We start from the raw sequence: 22,657 nt of genomic DNA on the forward strand, positions 1-22,657 counted from the left end.
GGCTGATTTCCTATTCATACAGTCCCAGCTGTGGGTAAATATTACAGGAACAGAATTTGGTAAATGAGAGAAGTAAACCATTCTGATATATTGTCCCCTTCTCTTCTTTTTTCTTTGGCTACCAAAGATGCTGCTGAGTAAGTGCAGATCCATCCTGGACCTGGCTTCTGCTCTGGACTCAGTACTTGCAGAGTGTTTGTTTTGTATGTGAGAACAACTTCTTGCTGGTGTTGATGATGAGATTATTATTCTAATCTGACAGGCTATGATGGATAGCTGAGAAATCACGCTCAAGACTTGTATGGAAACCAATCATCAAAAACTCATCATAAATCTTCAACAACAGATTATGTGACAAGATGCAAAGCGAATAATATGGCTTTAGAAATACCATATGAATAAAAAAAGACCAATTCACACAACCATGCATGCCTAACTAGATGCAATCCATTGCTAAGATTAATGAGAACTGCTGCTGTACGATTGTATTCCTTATGCAAATATGAAGAAGAATACGTGGCTATAGATACATATTCCAGATAGTTATTTTAAAGCTATTAAATGTTTTTTAACACTATCAGTGACATTCTTAGATTATTTGGAATTTACACTTAAACATGTAAAACTCTGCATGCTTCTGGGCACTGGGCACAGGCAGATGGAGCTTGTGTGCATCTGTGTGTGAGGGCTCCTATTTTTCCTTTCTATTCCCATCAGAACTGAACAATGCAGTGTTATGAACTTATGAACATCAACCTTTAAATTCTGTAGCATGCTAAGTCTTTTCATCTGCATGCATTCAACAACTTAGATGAGAAAGTAACACACCCGAGTTGAATTTGCATTATAAAATACACAAAGCTTTGGCAAATTACTCAATGTCAGGCCTTGACTGGCAGCAAAACATACATAATAAAAGCATTCCACAAAAGGTCACTGCACTTCAACCTAAAGTAGCTCCTTTTCCCCCACACAGAGTTCCACTCACACAGGTCAGCCAAACACCAGAGAACCTGTCAGGCCATCATGCAGCTGCACATGACTGCTTGTCATTCACACTCTGGCCTTCCTGTAAAACTATCACCAAAACATTTCATTTTATCCCTCTCCATAGAGCCTCTAAGAAAAACAGAGAGGGGGAAGACAATACCTAACCCCATCACAAGGCAGATCACCCCTGAAAATATTCACAGAAAAGGTAAACTTAAGACACCAGCATCCTTTGAAAGCTTCCACAGAGAAAAAAAAAAATAAAAAATCACTTCACAGACATGTGCTATAACCCACAAAAATCCTGCTGTAATCTGTACCATAATCAGCAAATGTATTCAACTTCATTACCCTAAAACTCTTTTCAACTCAAAGACAAAAATCATAAATTGTAAACAAAGTTTTCATACCTTTTTTAAGCAAAATACCAGACTGAATGTATCACAGTGATTTATAGGGAAAGATAGGTGAAAACCTGACTTAGCAAAAAGGTTATGAACCCTAAAACTTAGCAACTGTATTAATAATATAGTTTTATAGCAAAATTTTACAACAGTTCTAACAAAGCTGAATATTCTTTTCCCTTATTTTATAACTTCTTTCAAAGTTTCAACATGAAAATATCCCCCATTAATTATGTTTTACTATTGAAAAGAATGGAGCTGCCAAAAAGATACAGACTAATATTACAGACTACAACGAAGAGTAGAATTAACTCAAATTAGATTGACGTAATTTGTGATAGTGAAAAGTGAAGTCTTTCTATTTTCTGAGTAGCTTCACCTCCACCATTTAAAATTTTGATTTTTTTTTAATGTTTTGCATAATGAGTTCTGAGGCCTGGTGACAACTTTATCATTGAACCTCTGAAATAAAGGAAAATAAAGCCTCTGAAATTAATGAAAATGAAATGAAACATGCTGTTTCCTCTGTATTCCTACCAGAATGAAGGAACAGTTCATGTCCTGAGGAGGGTCGGCTCCCTGAGCCAGCAGGCTTTGTGTGCTCAATCATGCTGTGCCGAGCAGGCGGTGGTGGTGGTGGAGGTGGGAGTGAGGGGGGTGAGTGATCAAATGCATCGTCACCTGCAGTTTAGAAATAAATTATTAGATGAGCAAAACTTCATTCAGAACTGCAGAATAAAGAAAAAAGCTAAAACTTTTATTTTTCTCTGGCTGCTGAGGCCTTTACTCCTACGATTCATCTGAGCAGTTCAGTGACTCCAGTAATGAAACTGTAAACCTGACTGTTAATACCCACAGTCCTCTTCTAAAACATGCTCTGAATGACCTTTTGCAGTGCTCAGTTTCTTTGCTGGGATGGAAGGAGAGATTGCTTTTAGTGACCCAATTGCCAAGAGTGTACTACAATGAAGGCTTCACAGAGTATCACAGCAGAATAACAGCTGTATTTCAGTGGCTAAGCAAGTGTGTTTATATACAAACACCAAAGCTGACTGCACTCAGTCTGCTACATTTATACTGTGTATTATCTCTATCTGCTTTTCAAAAGCTCTGACTCCAGATTTAAATGGAATTTTCTAGAGCTTGGCAAAAGAATGCACCTCTTATACAAAGGTGCTGCAAGCAGGAGTTATCAAGCACTGTGATTCTTATGTGTTATTTTGCCTTCATTTCTCCTGCATCTCAGGAACATTTCAGGGACCAGAGAGAGCATAGTGCAGGAACAAAGCAAATGTTCAAAAGGTTTTATGGAACCAGAAATTTGGATGCTGACACATACAGACACAACCATGCAGCTGAGTTTGTCAATGATAGTGTGGGTGGTCCCCAAGCATAGCACCAATATATATGCAGAGATCACTGATTTTTGTGTAGGAGAACAGAAATCAGGGTTGGAAAAAGGAGCTTTTGGTGCCTGTAGACAGCAGTGAGTTCTGAACTGTCCCTTGATGGGGAAAAAATCCCAGAACTTAACTTGTTAGTTTAATTTAGTGGTTTCAGTTTTTTATTCAAATACCATCTTTTTGGCATTCTTCTTTGTATTTGATAAAATAAATGAAATTATTTAAGCTATAGTAGGAAAAATGCTCCACTACTGCATTAAATTGCAATGCTCAGACTTCTTAGTAAGAGACAATTAAAGTTTATTTCAGGGAAAATGGTTTTTACTTTTCTGTATAGCTGGAATACAGATTTAGTATACCTTTTTGTTTGTCTCAAGTGAGGCCTTACAAACAGACTCCAAATGACACAAAATATTGACTGACAGCTGTAATATTTAGCTCATAGTCTGTTTGGTACTTCTAACCTACTCATCAATGGCTGTTTTTCAGTAAACATGGCATTTAGTTCATCTGGGCAGTGTTAACCATTTCATGTAATCAGCAAAAAGTCTGCAACCTAAAGGGGGCACCAGAAGATCATAATCGGAGGGTGTCCTGTTGAGCAAAGAGCTGTGTTTGGGGCTGTCTCTGGCAGGAGGCCGTGCAGGAGGCAAAGGTACCGGAACAGTAGGTGCATCATAGGCATCTCCTGAATGACACAACCACAAGAAGTGAATGTTTTCCTGCTGCACCCCGAGGGCAAGCAGCACAGAGTAAATCTTGTCAGCGAACAACAAACAACCAAAAACTGTACCTGACTCTGGATGTTTCGATTTCTTTATCTCGGAAGTAGCACCGTGGGTTCCATTCGCACATTGGCCATTCTCACACACCCTGAAGACAGACACGAAGCAGGAAGCAATCAACCATTTAGCCAAGCATTCATTAATTCCCTGAATGAGCAGCACCTGGCAGTTCACCATATGGAAACGAATCGGGGACAATAAGCTGCATCAATTTTAAAATTTACATTTTTAGATGTTGAGAGCAGATACTGGCTAACCCTCATTAAAACTGCTTTGAAGGATTATACTGCTTTCTTGGTGATGAACTGACATGGCTTAAAATAACACAGGCTGCAGTCCAAATTAGAGAAAAAACTAACATTAAATACAGTCCTTACTTCAGAGCTCAGGTCATTACTTTATTCACACAGTTACATCACAGGCTCAATATTAGTTCACCTTCACAGATGCTGAATTTTCTCTAGCAGAATTATGAGAAAAGGGAAATGTGGATTTTATAATGTAATTATCCACACCAAAGCATACCAGAAATAACATTAAACAAAACATAAGAAACACAAAAAAAAAAATCAAACAGAACACCACAATACACATTAGTAATAAATTTTGATTCAACTTTGCCAAACATTAAAAAAATCCTAGTGAAAACCCCTAAAACTGAACTAGCCAAAGCAGTTTTGCAGGAACGCATTCATTTCTGCATCAAAAAACTGAGCCTCGCTGATACTTCTACCACAGTTTACTGATTTTTTTTTTTAATGGATGCATATTCTGCCCTCAAAACTTAACAGTATCAAATTAATATGAAAGTCATCCAACCAAACAGTAAAGACTGCCTACAATCCTGCTGAAAATATTGGAGATTATTTTTGTAAGAAGACTTTATTCAAATATGGCAGGGAAAAACATTGAACAAACCTTTTCATAATCTTAAATACTGTTTAAAAATACGAAAGAAACAGGAAATTGCTCCTGTCACTGTAACAGTGGGCCCTGTATACTCAGAAAGTACCAGAGATTTTACTTGGAAAAAGGCCACCATACTAAGTAACTCCACCTTAAGGACACAAATCCCATTCCACCATGCACAATTATTATTAAACATTGGGAAATCTGCCAGAGTGATACAGTAAAAAAATTCAGATTTGGGGTTTTTACCAACAGGATTAATAAACCTATCAGCTTTGGCCAAACGGAAAGGAAGAGTGAATCAGGGTCTGGAATCTTTTGAAAGATTCCTTATAAACAGGAAAGAGGAAGTGAATTGCATTTGTGGTCCCAAGAGTTACAACTAAGAGTAATGAAATAAATATAAGAATAATTGAAAGATTTAAAAACAAACAAAAGCCCCTAGCGGTAAGAGATCTTTTGCTATAAATTAAATCCCCCAGAGAAGTGGTAGAGGAAGTGTTGCTTCTTACTTTGACATTAGATTGGTTCAATCTTTTAAATGCAGTGGATGCAACACTTCCTTTGACTCCTCACAATATACACCAAGTAATTAACAATATTTTCTACTCTAGTTTTAATGAATTATGCATTTTCAATAATGTAACTAGCCACAGGCAGCAAGGCAACTTAACATGGCACCACTTCAGAAGTAATCAGTCCATGATGAGCCCAGCCAAGTGATCAGTTTACAAACAATGCTGAAATGTCTGTTTACATTAACAGTAAACACCAGAAAAAAGGACATCAAATGAGTATTAACAAGCAAGCATTCTGTCCTTTCTCCTTTTGGAAAAAAAACTTTACTAAGAAAAGACAGCAAACATTCTTCTAAATGTAATAATGTAACATTCTTCTAACAATAGCCTAATTAGTAATGCTGAAATTCTTTCCTTTTATTTCTTATTTCTGAACTGACATTCATTCAGCAGTAACAAACCAGACAATTCAATGATCTGCCAGAGAGTACGACTGTGAATCATTTTTTGTATTATTCTTGAGATATTTTTAGATCTGTCATATCTACAGGTAAAAAAAGAGAAAAGGTAACACCAATTTGGAATAGGACGGAGCAATTACATAATTCTAATCTACAAAACATTCTGAAAAAATTTTAAGCTCTTAAGCTTACTGAAAACTCCAAGTACTATCCAAGAAGTTAGGAACACTTTGGAAAGAGATAAGAGAAAGTGACAAGTGACACTAGGGGAAAAAACTGAAATGTACTAAAAATGTATAACATTAAAAAAAAAAAAAGTTGATAAAAGTTTTGATGAACAATAATGAGAAGTTAAGTTTCATTGAAACAAAACATCCCTCCCATGTTACCTAATGAAATGCATTAACACAACATCAACCAGGAAACAGATTCCTTCTTGAAAACTTTATCTCAGCTTTCACATCTAAGCAGTGACATTAGCTAAAAGAAAGCATTTTAAGCATGCAGAACACCAGAATACTTTTTTTTTTAATGCCTGGGAGAATGGTTTGAGTTAAATTTTTTATCAGAATAAGAGGAGTTGGTGGTTTTAATCATGGAGCAACCTGAATAGCAAACGAAGGCATTTTATCTGTAGCGAGTCCTGAATTCATGTAAAAAGAACCCACCATATGAACAGTAAAACTGGAGAACACTTGGAAATGATCTTTTTATCTATAGTGTCAATTAATAATTCCAAGGGTCTGGTAAAAGACTGTACCAGCCAACTGAAGGCACTCAATTTTTTTTTCCTGTAAAATAAAAATTTTAAGATTCTATTTCTCCAGCTGCTTATTTGCTTAAGAACCTTTCAGTTTGAATCTATTTGCATCATTCCCACACAAAAGCACAACATGACCCCATTAAAATGGCATAGGAAAAAAGGATCAGGAATTGGAATTTTTTTCTTCTTGCTTTCCATTTTTTTGGTCAGCCAACATAGTTTTATTTATAATTGATTTTTTTTTTTTTAAGACTCATACAGTAGATAAAACTTTCAGTCTTGAAGTTCATTAAGCTTTGGCAACTGCTCAATATTCATGTCTATGCAGTGAAGCCTGGATCAGGATTTCTAGGAGACAATTTTTAACTTGCATGCAAAGAATAATCATATTATAAGCTTTTTTCCAGCTGCTTTAAATTATTACTTAAAAGGTCTAAAAATCATTATTGGCTAATTTTGGGGTGAGGGACATGTTGACCTTTATTGATAGTGGGTTCTCAACATCACATTCTGACAGAGAAAGGGGAAAAAATGGCAGAACTTTTTAATCACAGGAAGGTCTAAAATTTTTAGACCAACACCTGATTTTAATATCATACTTGTAACCTACAAGACAGGAAAACATTTGCCCTTTCCCCCCGCTAATGACTCCAGACTTATTGTTTTAATTCCAGCCATTCATATCTTTTTAAGGAGCAAAGTTGAGCAGGAACGCCACAGCATTCAGTTGCCACGTCCCTTGCTCCAAGCCTCCTTGTCATAATCCATTAGTAATTCTAAAGAGCAAAACTTTGGAGGTATTGTTTCAGAATATATTTAAAGCTAAGGAGACCTATTCCACCTGTATTTAAAAAAAGTTCTTTTTCTGAGAAGCACAAAGAAAATATACTGCCAAATGGGCTCAAAAAGCTAAAAAGACACACTATACATTGGGAAAACAAAGAATCAAAGTATGTACATACAGCTGCCAGTTCACATACTTTTCAGTACTGCATTGCTTTAAAATTGAATTATATAAAATGGAAAAGGCTAAGAATTTCAAAGCTGACTGGAAAGTTCAGTCACACAATTCTCCTTAAAATTAAAGTGTAAGAGTTTTAGGGTTTGTATCTCCTGGTCAGTTTTGAAAACCTCAATGTAAGGGAAAAAAAAAAAAAAGACAACAACCCAAAAAATAGTATCCAAAGGCAAAAACTACGCAGTTCTGACACAAGAGATTCAATGATGTGAATTTCATAGGTTTATATCTGTGGTGGTGGCCAAATGAAAAAGAAACATGGATAATCCCAGCTTCGAAAGCAGGCACGCTTAACCATCATTACAGACACTGAATACAGTTAATTTGGAAAAAGCAGAGGTTTTGTAAAAAAAAAAAAAAAAAAAATTTCAAGACTACTAAATCACCTTACCGAGCAAGAGGTTTTATATTATGACCATGAGGTGGTTGTGAGCTCAGTATTACAGGATGTGAAGAAGGAATTTTGTATTCATCATCATCATCTGGGTGTTCCCTTGATTTATCAGACAGAGAATTTGCTGAAGGACCAGGGCACCTAAGGAGATTAGAAAAATAATGGTTTATCTTTAGCTGTCAGGTACTTGACCTCAGATAATACTGAAAATACTTTTCTTTAGCCCAAACATCCTTAATATGTCTGCTACATATAAAGAAAGAAAAGCACCACGACAAACATACTTGCAAGGTTACTGACTTTTTGTCACTGAGAATGCATAGAGCAAAGGGCAGCTGCCCTTCCAAGAGTTAAACAGCTACTTTAAGCAAGCAGAGAATTGCAGCTACTTTAAACATAGCAGAGAATTGCAAAGAATTAGAGTACCAAATGGGCACTTCCAAGACAGCCTGTTTGCACTTATGGAAAGCACTGAATAGAAGTTAATTCAGGACAAAAGGTGTTTAGCAGTGCTGAGTGATGCAGAGGACATTCAGGCTTTCACTAGCCTGTCAAGCTGTGGAGTCCTCTCACAGGTCTGGAACGTGCCCTTAAGCCCTGCTCCTTCTGTCACTGGCTGATCTCAAGGGAGACAGGAATTCCAAGCCACAGTTGGCCTTAATGCAACTATGACTTCACCTTCAAAATTTTGTTAGCAAATGGGACAGACAGCAAGAGGAGAAATACCTTTCGGTGCTACTTTTCCCTCAACTACCTCAAGGCAACTAAATATTCCTAATATATTCAAAGACTACAAAAGGCGCTTGGAATTGGATGCATCGTTACATACTCAAAAATGGATGCTTCCTCATGCAAAATATCACTGTGGTTTATGGTACTTTGGAGACAGAGTCTGCTACTGATGTAGCAAAATGGGAGCTACTCACTGGAATGAAACAAACACTACTTAATGAAGTAGTGAGGGAAGTTTTGGGAAGAATCACGCTGTATCTTTGACATAAGAGTTTTAGGTATCTTTTCAGGAATTAATAGAGCAACTTGATCAAAACTGCTAAAAAAGTCTGACAATTACAGAAGTCGAATTAAAAACAACTATTTTCACATGTTTAGTCAGAAACATAGGGGCTGAGTGAAAAATAAAAATCAGATGTTCAGTTAGCAAGAATCCAATATTTCATTACTGAAGTACAGTTTATAATAACTGCTTTAGTAAAACAAAAAAAAAAATCAGCACTGTTTCCAGGAAAAATAAAAAAGCCAACAAAAACCTCCAGTGCTTTTCTATTAATGTAGCTTTTTAAGAAAAAAAAAAGTCATATTTGTAACATTATATTCAGTAAAAGCTGATTAAACAATTTAAGTAGGGACATTATAGAATTGTGAAATTTCAAATAAGAGCAATTTTGCCTCCTTGTTATTTAGAATAAGACATTTCATACATTATCAATGTATCCTTCAGTCAAATGTTTGGAATTACAGACTGATTATAACAAATAGAAAGAATAGAATGCCTTGGAGCTATATGAAACAAACTAGCTCTCAGTCTACCACACTGCACATGTTGGAGAGCATGAAAAAAATGAGCAACTTGCTCAGATTATTTGGAGTAGCACAGTTGTGAAAAGCAGAGTATTTTGAATCAAGTACAGTTCAACATTTATGAGTGCTGAGCGCAGTCACTTCAACAGGAGGAAAAATAGACTGTAAAAATATTCTCTCTGACATTTCCAAATAAATCATGCTAGATATTATTTGAGTTACATTTTTTGAAAGCAAACGCTGTGGTTGGTGGAAGTTGCTGTTTTTAAAGATTTTTTCCCCTTCCTCCCCAGTTTTTCTACCTACATATTGTCACAGAATATTATAGATTACTAGCATCTTTCCTAGTGGTGACAAAAACTTAATAATTTAAAATAAATTGAAAATAGACATACTAGTGTTTAACGAAAGAACATACAATGATCAATTTTTAGCAGTCATTCCATGTGGTATTTTAGTAATTAGATAATTTGAACTTCTTACTCCTAATGTTATGCATTGATAATTTTATGCTTTAAAACTCAAAATCTAAAATTGCCCATGCAATTTTTAAAAGGTGTAAGTACAAAGCCAAAACAGAACCAAAAGTTAACTTTTTCCTCAAAAATCAATGGGGTTTGGTTTTCACAAATGAGGGTTTTTCCTTCTTCCTGGAATTAATCAGTTTTCAATTCAGAAATCTTTGGCTAATAAAAGAATTTCTTTTGACCAAGCAGAAGTCACACATTCTAGCTTTGGACTGGCCTGACACGGATCTTCTGCCTGTACATATTGTTACAATATCGTGTGGATGTTCCAATGCTCTGTGTATACACTGTACTTTGGTTCTAGGCTACATCTGCAAGCATCTGAGTGAAAAAATGGGATTCTCATGAAGGAGAATGTTTTCCCATGCTATGAAATATGGAAATAAGAATATTCCCCTCTTCAGATTTTCATTAAGTTATGAAACAGACTAGAAGGGAACTGATTACACGAGGCATCAAGCTGGTACTCCTCTGAGATCCTACCTCCATCAGGTTACATCCCAACATTTAATTACAAATATGTCTGGATAACATGCTAATATTTTCTTCTGAACTGAAAAGAGAGAACTTCACCTCAGCAATTGCTCCACCTGAAAATAGGCTTCTAAATAAGAAAGTCAATGCTCCACTGCACCTTTATTGCAGTGCTCGGTGAGAAAAAACCCAGCATGTTAATAAAATGCTGAAATATATTTGTCTTCTATATTAAAACTAACTGAACACAAAAATGAAATGAGAAAGTTCTCAGGACTAATATGAACTGACTGTCCAATTATATTATTTAACAGCAAGAATCACAAGCAGAACACTGGAAAGAAGTTGTAGAATAGCATTATCGTGATACGCTCCAATTTCCTTAGGAAAACACAAAATAAGGACAGACCACACTACAGGACTTACAAGCTTTCAACTTTAAATATATCTTCTTCTGTACAAAATCCTGTGTCATTCCAAGTCTGAGATACTTGCTATGACAGCAACATCTTTATTTAAAAAATAAACAGTCATTTTACTGGAAGACTGTACAGTATTCTGTACAGTCTGCACTTGAAATGACAAATCTTCCCATGTTCTGGAACTCAGAAAGGTTGATCATATTTCAAATTATATAAAATGGTTTGGTTTTGGTTGCTTGTTTTTTAGCCACAACAAATAAGAGATGATAGTGTGAATCCTGGATAAAGCTCCATGTACTGAAAGCCCAGAAAGCCTGACTAGATTATGGGCAGAACAGTGACAGAACACATTTTTCAGCCCTAGCACTTTCCCTAGAATCTGTCATCTCCTGTGAAAAATAGCTCCGACCACACTTCTCCTGTAGTAATAGAAGCCAAACCAGACAGTATCTGCTCTCACTGCCAAATTCCTGTGAGCAAGATCTGCCACAATTTACCCTCTCTCCCTATACAAACATGCTGTGTCCAATTAACATTGGGACTGTTCCCACTTAATCAATACCATTTACATTTCCTTTGTCAAGGCACATTAAAATTCATGGCAAGCATATCAAGTTATATTAGCCAATTTCTTTCTTTTTCCCATTTTTTGTTTTGGCAGCAGAGAGTCAGTGCCATTACCTTACATTAACTATCACTTTTCTTTATAGATAAAGTTAACTTACTTTATACTAGGGATGACAGAGCCAGCTGGAAGAGGGGGTGAAAGCCGTGGAGGGACATCATATTCTTCATTTATCAGATGACCATTTGAAAAAACCTAAAAGTCACACAAATATTACAGTGAGTATCTCCTATCACTGTAGAAATTCATCAACTAGGTATTATACAATAAACCTTGAGAAGCCTGTGAGTAAAGGATTTCCCAGGAGTTCACACCACAGAGCTGTCTCTGAAGTGACTCTGAGGCCTGTTTTATCCCATTCTGGAGCTGTAGAATGTGTTAGTTTAAAACCTCACCAAAAGAAGAAGTTCACACGGCAAGGTACTAGACAGACACTCAGTTACAGCTGAACTGCTTGGGGGAAAAGTAAGATTTCAAGATTGCAAAGTGAGAGAGATGAAGTGTAATGGCAAAGCAACAGGTACATCATGCTGAACAAATTAATTATTAAAACGGTGATACAGCACCTGCCAGAATCCATCCTCTACCCACAGGATTATCTTTCCAATTCTTGGCTTCTACCAATAGCAAAAAGTTTATATTACAATTGATATATAAATCAGGGAAGAAAATTCATTCCATGTTTCCCTCATGAATGTAAATACAGCCTGAGATCGTAATTGAGGGTTGCTTCCTCTAATCAAATAGTTCAGATCTACAACCTGAAGATGACAGTTCCAGCAGTACTTGGTTAAAGATCTACATATGTAACTCCTCCAGACTACACTTCCACACTGACTTGGTATTCTAATTTGGGAAGTATTCATTCCATCAGCTTCAGTATTGTGCTAGACCACAGCAAGAATGCTACATGAAAGTACAGCTGAAGATACAAATTCAGTATCCTTTTAAAATCAATAGAAAACCCGCAGCATTTAAAAAACAGCCTAGTTCTAAGTAAAATTTTGGTGCTTTGCCTCAATGCTGAGGAAAGCATTATGTGGTAATAATTTAATTATATATAATATCATAGATGACTTAAGTACCTTTCATCATGTATGTCAACACTCCTTATAGACAGTAATGCAATTTCAGAAACCTACTTTCAAAATAACCAAAACTTCCATCTATATATATACACAAACACACACACACAAAACCAAAACAAAACTGGACATAGAAAGTTTAACTAGCTTGTGGTCTTGGGAAATGCAAATAGATGAAAAAAACGATTTCTAACTACCATGGCTTAACCACAAATCCATCAGTCTAAGTAAGAGCTATGTAGTCTTGCACAAGCTGTGTAGTCTTCAAAAAAACAGAGGAGCTTTGAGTTAACCTCAATGAATAAATTACTGAGCTGCTTTGATAAAACTGATTAAAGCAGAACTAGGAATTTTTTCTTAGGATATCACCATTTGATCTCTTTTCAAAGCTAAGTCTGACCAGCTGTAAATGGCTTTGCAAGTGCCTGAAGCTGCTAAATGCCAGAATTCACCTCACCTACAACAGAGCCAAATGGATCATCTACTATTCCATCAGAAAACGCACACACAGTTTTGGCATATGACAGTTCCAAAGTGGACTTGAGATTCTGTATTAGTACAGCATACAGGGATACGTTGTTATCGTGGATAATTTGCTAGAAGAATACAGCAAATCTATAATATTCTCTCAAAGATATTTTTCGAAAGTTTTACGTGAAAATTGTAACTTGAACGATCGTGTACTGTTGCTTTATAAATTACAGCACTTAACAAATAATTTCTTTATGAGCAGCTTATTATTAAGTGAGATGAATAGCAGATTTGTCTTTACAAACAAGCTGTGGGTCTGCTGGTAGATAAAACTAGCACTGAGAGATAAAAGAAAGAATGGGAAGGATTCCACTGACTGATGAATGGAAAAAGATATCTGTTTTACAAATAAACTTTAGGTTTGCTAAATGAAATTAGGCATTGAAAAATGAAGGAAACAATGAGGAAGAAAAACCTCTAAATTCCATAAGAATTAAAAAGGGAAGGTTATATGTTAGAGGGGAATCTCTGGTATCTGGCGTTCCGTTCCGGGAAGTCTGTGCCTCTCAAGTACCTCAGCCAATGGGAAAAGAGAGAAGGGAAATGTGGCCAGGAAATTTGGATAAAAAGGTAGGCTGCGTCCTCCAAAAATTTGAGAGACCCCAGGGGAATGCCCCATGGCCTCTCCCTTTATTCGAATAAAGCCAAAAAGGACTCCTCTGTCTTCTTTTTAGACATAAACCTCTGGTGTTTGTGGATTAATTTTCCTAACATTGACAGAAAAGATTCAGAAACCACGAATCAGCACTGGCCAATACAAACAGCGTGTTAGCCAAGGCAAGACAATGCTGCAGTAGGGTGTGAATTCAGGATTCGCTGGAAATACCTTGGCACTTTCTGCAGGCAGCTCGTGACGTCTGTGCTTCCTGATGAATCCCTGCTCCGAGCTCCCGCGGCCGAGCCTCCCGTTCACGTTTACAATGGCGGTCAGTCCTGCCTTGGGCGAGGCGTCGCCCCCGCCTCGGCAGCCCGCCAGCTGGCTTGTCCCGAACACGTCCCGGGGGCACCAGCCCTCGAGGGGTACGGGCTGTTCCCGGGCGGGCAGGCTCTCGGCGTGGTGCAGGTGCCTGGCGGCCCGGCCCTCCGGCAGCCCGGGCGGAGGCCGCTCCGGCGGCGGCGGAGGAGGGTCTCGCAGGGGAGGTGGCGGCGCTGGCAAAGGCTTGTCCTGTTTCCTCATCATGCAGGGAGAAGACTGAACGACACAGGAAGTTACAAAAAAAAGGAAAATTACACGGGGGCATGAATGTTACTCATGACCAAGTGTGGATTCATAATTTCGGAGATATTTTCTTGGCCCCGCAGCAGCACCTGGCAGGAGGTTAAATGCAGGCCTTGCAGGCATTCTGCAAACAACCCGGCCCTTCAGAAAGCACGCCCCCATTTCTGATGTTGCTTGAGTAAGCCAAGCAAGGAGTGGAAAGCAGAAAAGCCAGCTAACTCGGGCAGATTTATTTGACCCATAGTTTTTTTTCCAGTATCCTTTGTTTTGATCATCTGAATCACTTATTCATCTGCTGAAATGAGTTCTGTGGAGTGTTTGGAAGAAACAGGCTTCCTGATGTGGAAGAGAAACCCAAAACTCCAAACAAAATAAAATCCCAGAGGAATAACTCACTGACAGCAAATGAGCACACACAAAAAAAATATTATACAGCAAAGGGAAGAAGAAACAATTATTTCATTTTTGATTATATACCTAGGGATGACTCCAGTCTTGACATGACATGCACTATGTCAGAGTGCTGAATCTGTTTGAATTGCGGTTCAGTTTTTCAGGTAGCCGCCTAATTAGTTCGTAGTTTTACTTGCAATTAGCTTATCTGCAAGGAGCATTTGTCAGAATACTTGCTTTCTAAGAATTGAATTATATCATTGTCCTGGATTGCCAAGCAAATTGTATTCTATTTGCCATCTGTAACTAGGACAATCATAAATGGTTAAATGTGGTCTAAAATTATGTATGCTAATACTGAAAAGCTGAAACTCAGGTTATCAGGAAAAAGACCTCCTTGCTGCACAAATCTGAGCACAAATCTGACAAAACCAAAACATTTTCATTATGACTGAATTACTAATGGCAATTTACAAAGTAACAGTTGGGCCAGGTCTTTACAAATATTTTATCTCCAGCTACCATAAGCAATGCAGGGAAGATTATTTTCCTGGGAATGTATAATTTTCTTGGACTTTGGTAAGCCTGCATATTATTACCACTAAAATAAATGGAGGTCACCAAACTTTTTAATAAGAACAGCATTTGCTCTCACTTCACTGGCTAGCCCAGCACGATTCTTCAAGCAGTACCTCAACACGTCTTGAATTGAAAATAAAGTTATTCTACCTACAGGCCTATGGATATTAAGAGGAAGTAAACTAAATAAAGAACTGTTTAACTCACTTGCTAGTCAAGTAAATAAGTTATTTTCACCGTTAACACAGGAAAATAATACCCTGCTCTAGATTTTTTGTTATAACCTTATAGTTATAAATTATAGTTTTTAACATAGCAAAATAGAAGAGTTGTGGGGTATTTTTCCTGAAGGAGTAGTTTTGGCAGGACTAAATGATCTTTTTTTTTTTCTCTTAAATATAAAATTTTTTAATGTATGAGATTATTCTTTGTTGCCCCTGTCCTGTTTCTCTTGCACCCCACAATTTTTTTTTCCCAGGAAACGTTTAATATAAAAAAAGCACTGTCAATGCTTTTTCAAATTTCAAAGCAGCATCATCGCTATTCCTGGTTTAATTTCTTTTTTAAGCCATGAACCCTGCAAAAAAACCCTATTATAAAACTAGTTTTTAATGGATGTGGGATATGTCTGGTGTATATCCTTAATGTGTTATAATTCCTTTGCATAACATAAGAAGTTAAGAAAGAAGATTAAAGAAACTATTGAAACCTCTATTTTTTCTTCCAAATTATAAACCACTAAAATCTTAAAAAGATATTGACTTTCACCCTTTAAGTAAAAGCCTGATGAAAGAAACAAGCTACTACAAACTGGATTATTATGAGTACATAGGTTTCAATTCATGTCCTGAGCTTGAATTTGAATAAATCATATAAAAAGGAAAAATTTAATCTAATTTGCTCTCTCTATACAGCAATTATAATAAAACAATCAACTTGTTACAGAGAGTAGCAAACAGTATTTGTTCTTGTTCATGCTTATCCCCTCAAAAAATCATTGAATCTTTAGTATCACTAGTTTTACAAAACATGGCATACAAGCTTACTGGCTATAGAGCCGTTATTATTTCCCTTGAAATTTGAGTCCTATTATATGCCATTTAAGGTTTTGAAAGTAGTGTATCTGCATATATTTTTCTTGAAGGACACTGTGAAAATTGAACATAAATCATCATGAATAGAAAACATATAATTTGAATGAGATAATGACCTTTATTTTCAGAAAATTTTAGCTTCTATTTATTTTCATTAGTCAGAGTTTGTTACAGAACTGATCCATTACTGCAACATCTTTAAAATTCTGACCATAACCAAGTACAATATAATCATTAGACAAACTGAAGTCAGTTTGCAGCCAGAAATATTTAACTACATAAGGTATTATGGAAAAAGAAGAGACTTCATCAATCTGGACTGAATCTAAAGTTTCTTTAAACTAAAAGTAATTGAAATTCTTTTGGGCAGAGCAAAATCCTGAAAAAGCAGTATCCATGGAAAGGTTTAAAACAGTCCGCCTTACAAAACAAACAAGAAGCTCACCTTGGAAAGAAAAGCAAGTGCAATTTCTCAGAATTCTTATATCCAGAAATAATGGTTCAGTAACACTTACCTTTGGTGACCCGGTTGGGCTGGCACACGGTGACCGTGCAACTCCCTTCTGAATCAGATCCAGTCGGGGAGGGACAGGTGGAAGACTAAGATGAGGGATTTGCAGGGGGTCTGGAAGTGGTTTTCTTCTTTGTGCAAGAGGGGAAGATCCTGGGGAAGTCACTGGTGAATTCTGCCTGTCATTGCACTTCAGGAGAGAAAAAATAAAATTACCTTTTACCTGATGATCAAGTATACAACTTCCATTCCCCACCTAAGACACTTGATACTTATCAGATACTTACTAAGAGTCAATTATAATAGTCATTTTTCATAATGAACATCTGGTCAGTAGAGCTCATCTTATAGTTACTGAAAAAGAAGCCTACAAGTCATTCTATCTCAAAATTAAGACCCGTGTTAACACTTGTGATGAAGATAAAAGAATATGTATTCCAGCAATTTGTATAAAAACCTAACAATCACTGCCAAACATGAGGAAAAAAAAATCATAAATTCTACCATAGTACTGCTACCCTTGATAACTTTTTTATTAATAGAGAGTGTTCAATCTAAAGTTCTACAAATTACTTTTAAAAGCTGGACATCCATGATATTGCCTCTTACTGCCTACTGCCCATTTTCAAATCATACTTCCATACAAAACAGAATGTATGTATTCTGAAAATTTACCAGTCAAAGTCACCAGCAAGACATTAGGGCAAGAAGCGAAATCAGCAAAAAATAAATGAAGAGATTATAAAAATAATTTTAGAACAATTAAATCATTTAAGCAAATACTGAACTAACAACACAAACATTTAACATCCCCCTCCTGGGACAAATTATGATTTCTTTTTTCCTAGACCTATCCTTTCAAATTCATCAGAACCAAAAAAGATTTCAACTCTCAATATAGGGCTCCATCCAATTTTGCAACTAGTCCCTACCGCTCATCTGGCTCAGTTTTAACAAACACAGCTCAGGTGTTTGTTCAAGTTATTTCTCTGAACTAACTGTATGAGTATCAGTGCACTGTAATAAACCTGAATGTCTGTGCTATTCTGTGCTTTCCCTGAGAGTAGACACAAGTAGCTGGAAGACATTCCCACCAATGATCAGCTTTGGGCCACTTGTACGCTGAGGCATCCCAGTGTTCTCATATCACAGCTTGCCTAGAGAGGCAAAAAACCACCCATCTTTGGGCTAAACCCCTTGGATAAAAACTTCCCCCTCTCTTCATAAGCTTTTTCTCATGAATGCTGAACATCCCACAGTGATAACTGGGAGGAGAGTAGAAAGTTCTTTAACAAGAAAACAAACAAGCAACACTACCTTTCTTTACACACAATCATTATGTTAAAGAAACTGGAAACTTCATAAATTCAAAAGGAGAGTGAGGAAAAGGATCTAGAGCACTGATCCTTATCAATGCTCTGTACTACAGCTTAGTTTAATATCCCATTCTATACAACAGGGCTTGCTACCACATTTCCTTCAAAAATAGAAGCCACCACAGAATTACTGTCAACAGTGCATGAAAAAGCAGGAGAGGGGTGAGAAGATCTTGATAGCTAGAAGGGTAATGTGCAACTCCATCATCGGGATGATTTTTTTTTTTTTGTTGCTATTTAGAGTCTTCTCCACTTCCTCTACATGTGCAAGCTCAATGTCAGAACTAAACATTCAAATTCAAGAGACAGAGCAGTTTAAGATTTGTGGTCTTCATGGCTACCAGAAGTTTCTCAGTTTCTCCCTTCAATGAAGAGGTGGTTTCAATATTCATATTAAATGCCTTGAATACAGTCTTTAAATTTTCCTTGTTTCCTTTAACTGGTGAATGACCCTGTCCTTGACAGGAAGACCATAGAGATAAGCACATAAATTACCAAAGCATTTGGCCTCTCAACATTAAGGAATGTTGAATAACTAAGCAAGATATGTATCTTGCAATCATGCCTGAGCAACTATAATTATGGAATTACTATAAACTGAATGTCAATTCATTTTCCTTATCAGAAGGCATCTATCAGTTAAACAGCATAATAAACATTGTATCATTTAACAGCATTAGTTTTCAAAGTTTAGTTACATCTCCATAAAGCATTCCTGAAAGCCAAGAACTATGCAATACAATATACTCAAAGGATTAACTTCAGCAGATACAAAATGAATTTGTTTCCCAAATTATCTGAAATAGATCTAAATAAGCAGGTCACGCCTCCAAAAAGATTCAATTATTTAAAATAAATGAAAGTGATTCAGTTAAGTCTCAGCATTTTATGGTATTGCACAACATAATGCATTTCAGCCAGCAGGGAATTGTTCCAGAAGAGCAATCATGTATGTGATAGGAGTAGGAAACGAAGAGTAAGAAACATAGGAAATACTAAAAACCAATTATTGGACAGGAAGCATTTGTTCAGAATTTAGGATGTTCTAATTGTCGCATTATCAAACTAATTAACACAATTTCCTGAGAGAGCAACCTGAGAGTCTCAAATGGGAGACTGCCTGGAATTGTACAAATCCCAGCTAAGTGAACAGCATTGTTGTGATATCATTTTAAGAATATCTATCCCTGATTCTATCTGGTAAACTTCTCTTATACAGTTCTGCCCTAAAAAATCATTAGGCAAAATGATGCCCTCTTCCGTCAGTGTGCTCACTAGTTCCATCCATGTCAGACTTCTCTTCTGCTGCAACGACAGTCTAGCTTTTGCAGAGACAAAAATCATGGAATATTCACATTTAAAACCCATTCATTTAAAAGTTCAAGATACTTAAACCCTGACATGCTTTTAAACCCAATGAAGCAAGCAATTTAATTTATGTGATAAACTTCTAGTTCCATATATTAGCTTGGTGTTTGGCTACCTCTATGACATTCCACGGACAGTAATCCACAACTAAGAAAACAAAATGGAAAATTTTCACAGTAGTAAGTGTGTGAGAGGACTTGAATTTAGGCTTATATCCACGCCTTGTTATGTCTTATTTCAAAATAGCAAAGTAGTGTTTCAGTCCTCTGGACTACTACGCTATCGTACAGCGACAGCGCCAACAGAACAAGCTGTGACCCCCACAGATTTCAAAAAGGGAATTGATTACGGCCAACAAGTTAAAGAGTAACTTATCAGGCACAATTAAAAAAACCAAACTGAATAGCTGCAAGCAAAAGCAGCTTTTCTCCCCCTACAAGGAAGCTTAATCTGTATCAACACTTGGTGCTGAAGTAAGAGCAAAAGCTTTGCTGGGACAAATAATTCTTTGTTGGATCTACTGATACTAAAAATAAAACAAAACCGAATATTCCACAGCAGCAAACAGCTTTTCCTTGGCATTCAGTATCAGATTTCCATCATATTCCGAAAATCCCGTATTTTTCAGTCCACCCCCATCCAGCCTGTCCAGCTGCATCATTTGATGAGTGACAGCTAGGCCAACAAGATGGCTGCATCTCATGTCCATACCAAGGCATTAACAGACACACTAATATCTACTCTTTTTGGCACTCTACTCTCCTAAAATTCCTGTTTGTCACCTACTGGAGGTTTTTGTATATTTTCTATATGCTGGGAAAAAATGTGCAATGGGAGAGAGCAGTGACAAAAAGCAAAAACAAGCAAGTGATTAAGACATAATCTAGCTCAAATGAACTGGCAGTGACAGAAGACAGACCTTCAGTGTACAAAGGGGCTCTGCTGCACCACACAGAGACCTGGGCAATAAAGATGTAATTAAGGAGAAGAACACAGACTCCTTTGTAACAACATGGACTTCATCTGGTCGGAGTGACTGCTGCCAAGGGAAAAGCAGCTGTGACTTACTTTGCAGTTGTACTGCAGAAGGGACCACACTTGTGTTTTTCCATCAGATGTCCTTGTTACTGGGATACACTGGTTATCAGTTTGCCCCTCGCAGTTGTAAATTCAAGAAAAAGCCTGCTTCCAACACTGATTACAATTTCTAGTCAAGTTTTTATCTGATGGAAATATTAACAGCCAGGCTATTCAATCAAGAGTTTTCAAATACCTTTATGCTAAATAGGCACATATGAAAAGCATTCTCAACATAAATCCTAATGATTGATTCATTGAGGAATACTATCCTGCCTGTTAATGCCCTTGGAGCAAACTCAAACTACATGAGACATCTAAGAGGGTCCAAGCAGACCACCACAAGTAGTTCTCTGAAGTTTATTTATAATCAGGTGAGAGTAACTCACATATTTGTTATTTCTTGTTAAGATAAGCTGTGACCTAGGCAGAGCTGTATTATCTAGGCTCAAAACCTTAAATGAGGATATAAATTACATCACTTAACACTGATGACTGAAAACATGTTTTTAAGTCGATAGATTTACTCCTGTTATATTTGTTGACCCAAGAAAATGCATGTGAAGGAGGGAGAGGGAGTGAGGTCTCTGAGAGTCAGCAGCATACAGCCAAGGGAATCAGTAATTAGGGGAGGCACACTGCCTCCCAGCATTTATGCCCTTCAAATACTAGTAAGTAATCAGTTAAGTAAGTCACTCCGGTTGAGTGACATGATCTTAACACATTCCACCAATCAGGTGTACCATTACATAGGAAGTGATATATATATATATCAGTTCAGGTACTGTCACTGACATGTTTTATGAAAAATCTTTTCTTTAGGATTTTTCCCCTCTTGAGAAACTGAGAGGCCTCAAGAACAAACTGTAAACAATTTTTATCTGCTGCTGTGGAATGCAACAGGGGGAATCTGTGATTGGCCTCATCAGGCTGTTTCCAATTAAGAGCCAATCACAGTTCACCTGTCTGGCCAGTCTCAGTCTGAGAGAAGACTTTGTTATTCATTCCTTTTCTATTCTTAGCTTAGCCTTCTAGTGAAATCCTTTCTTCTATTCTTTTAGTATAGTTTTAATATATTATCTATCATAAAATAATAAATCAAACCTTCTGATACATAGAGTCAACTTTCTCATCTCTTCCCTCATCCTGGAACCCTTGTAGACAACACCACAAGGTACTGCTGGATGGAATATATGGCTACGTATTTCAAGTCTTATTTTACCAATTTTTATATTTTATACAATGAAATGAAAAACATTATTACCATGTGATACATGCCTTCTTCCATTACCAGAAAAAAAAGTTGATTTAATAACATGGAAATGAGTGAAAAACAGCCTCTTCCCATATATTGAGAGCCAAGGTCTTTTGTCATGATTTACCAAATCTGACCTAACTCACCTGCTGGAAGAAGCCTAGTCATGGCAAACTGTCTTTCAGCCTTGACAATTTCCTATCATTATTTTAAAGTACAGTGTGAATCAATCAATCAACCAGGGTTTTGCACATTCAGATATCTAGGAAATTAATTTCAGAGAAGACAGTAACACTCCAGATGGGGTAACTTCATCTACTTTTAGACAGAACTGTTTATAAACAATATTAATTCACTTTAAGGTACTGAAAACCTCATAGTCTTTTATACTGGTTGAGTCCTCTTCTGTGTTTTCATTGGATATTATTTGGATAAAAAAATTACCTTAAACACGTATGAATTCAAAATTATCTGCTCTTAGCAAGAACTCCTGCACTACCCATTTTCCTTATTTTCTTTCTTTTTAAAAGAAATCAAATTATGCCTTGTACTAAAGAAAAGCGACAGAAAACTCTTCATTTATTAGGACAATTAAATATTAACAGTATAGAATAATTAACATGCATTACTAGAGACTAAAATGTCCTCTTTAAAAATTAAAAAAAAAGAAAAGCTATTTTCAAAATTTACCTGAGCCTGTAATCTCCATTTTATAAAGGTGCATTTCGTAATGTTTTGCTTTGCTAGAACATAAGCTGAGAAGAGGAACATTTTGGGCAATAACTGCATTAGCTAATCTGATACCACAGGGCTGAAATTTCTTGGTGAGGAAACAATTAACAGAGGCTTTTGGCACAACTCTTCCTCTTTCTTTCATCAAGAAATATCTGAAGACAATTTGGAAATAAAAAAAAATAAGCTGATTGATGAGGCAGAT

At 36.7% G+C, this 22,657-nt stretch overlaps 1 protein-coding gene across 2 annotated transcripts in view; it reads right to left on the reverse strand.

The window, feature by feature from the left end:
• CBLB (Cbl proto-oncogene B) overlaps positions 1–22,657 on the reverse strand; it is a 128,309-nt gene that overhangs the window by 11,174 nt on the left and 94,478 nt on the right. The window contains exons 11-17 of one of the 2 annotated variants that reach the window (XM_018920181.3): positions 16,649–16,834; positions 13,675–14,040; positions 11,333–11,427; positions 7,643–7,786; positions 3,591–3,670; positions 3,354–3,485; positions 1,932–2,075 (exon numbers count right to left, since the gene is read on the reverse strand). In XM_018920181.3, the coding sequence (XP_018775726.2) occupies positions 1,932–2,075; positions 3,354–3,485; positions 3,591–3,670; positions 7,643–7,786; positions 11,333–11,427; positions 13,675–14,040; positions 16,649–16,834 (1,147 nt within the window). The remainder of the gene's footprint in view (positions 1–1,931; positions 2,076–3,353; positions 3,486–3,590; positions 3,671–7,642; positions 7,787–11,332; positions 11,428–13,674; positions 14,041–16,648; positions 16,835–22,657) is intronic. The other variant, XM_018920182.3, reaches the window with a different exon arrangement.

This window comes from Serinus canaria, chromosome 1, assembly GCF_022539315.1.
Source record: "Serinus canaria isolate serCan28SL12 chromosome 1, serCan2020, whole genome shotgun sequence".
Lineage (NCBI taxonomy): Eukaryota > Metazoa > Chordata > Aves > Passeriformes > Fringillidae > Serinus > Serinus canaria.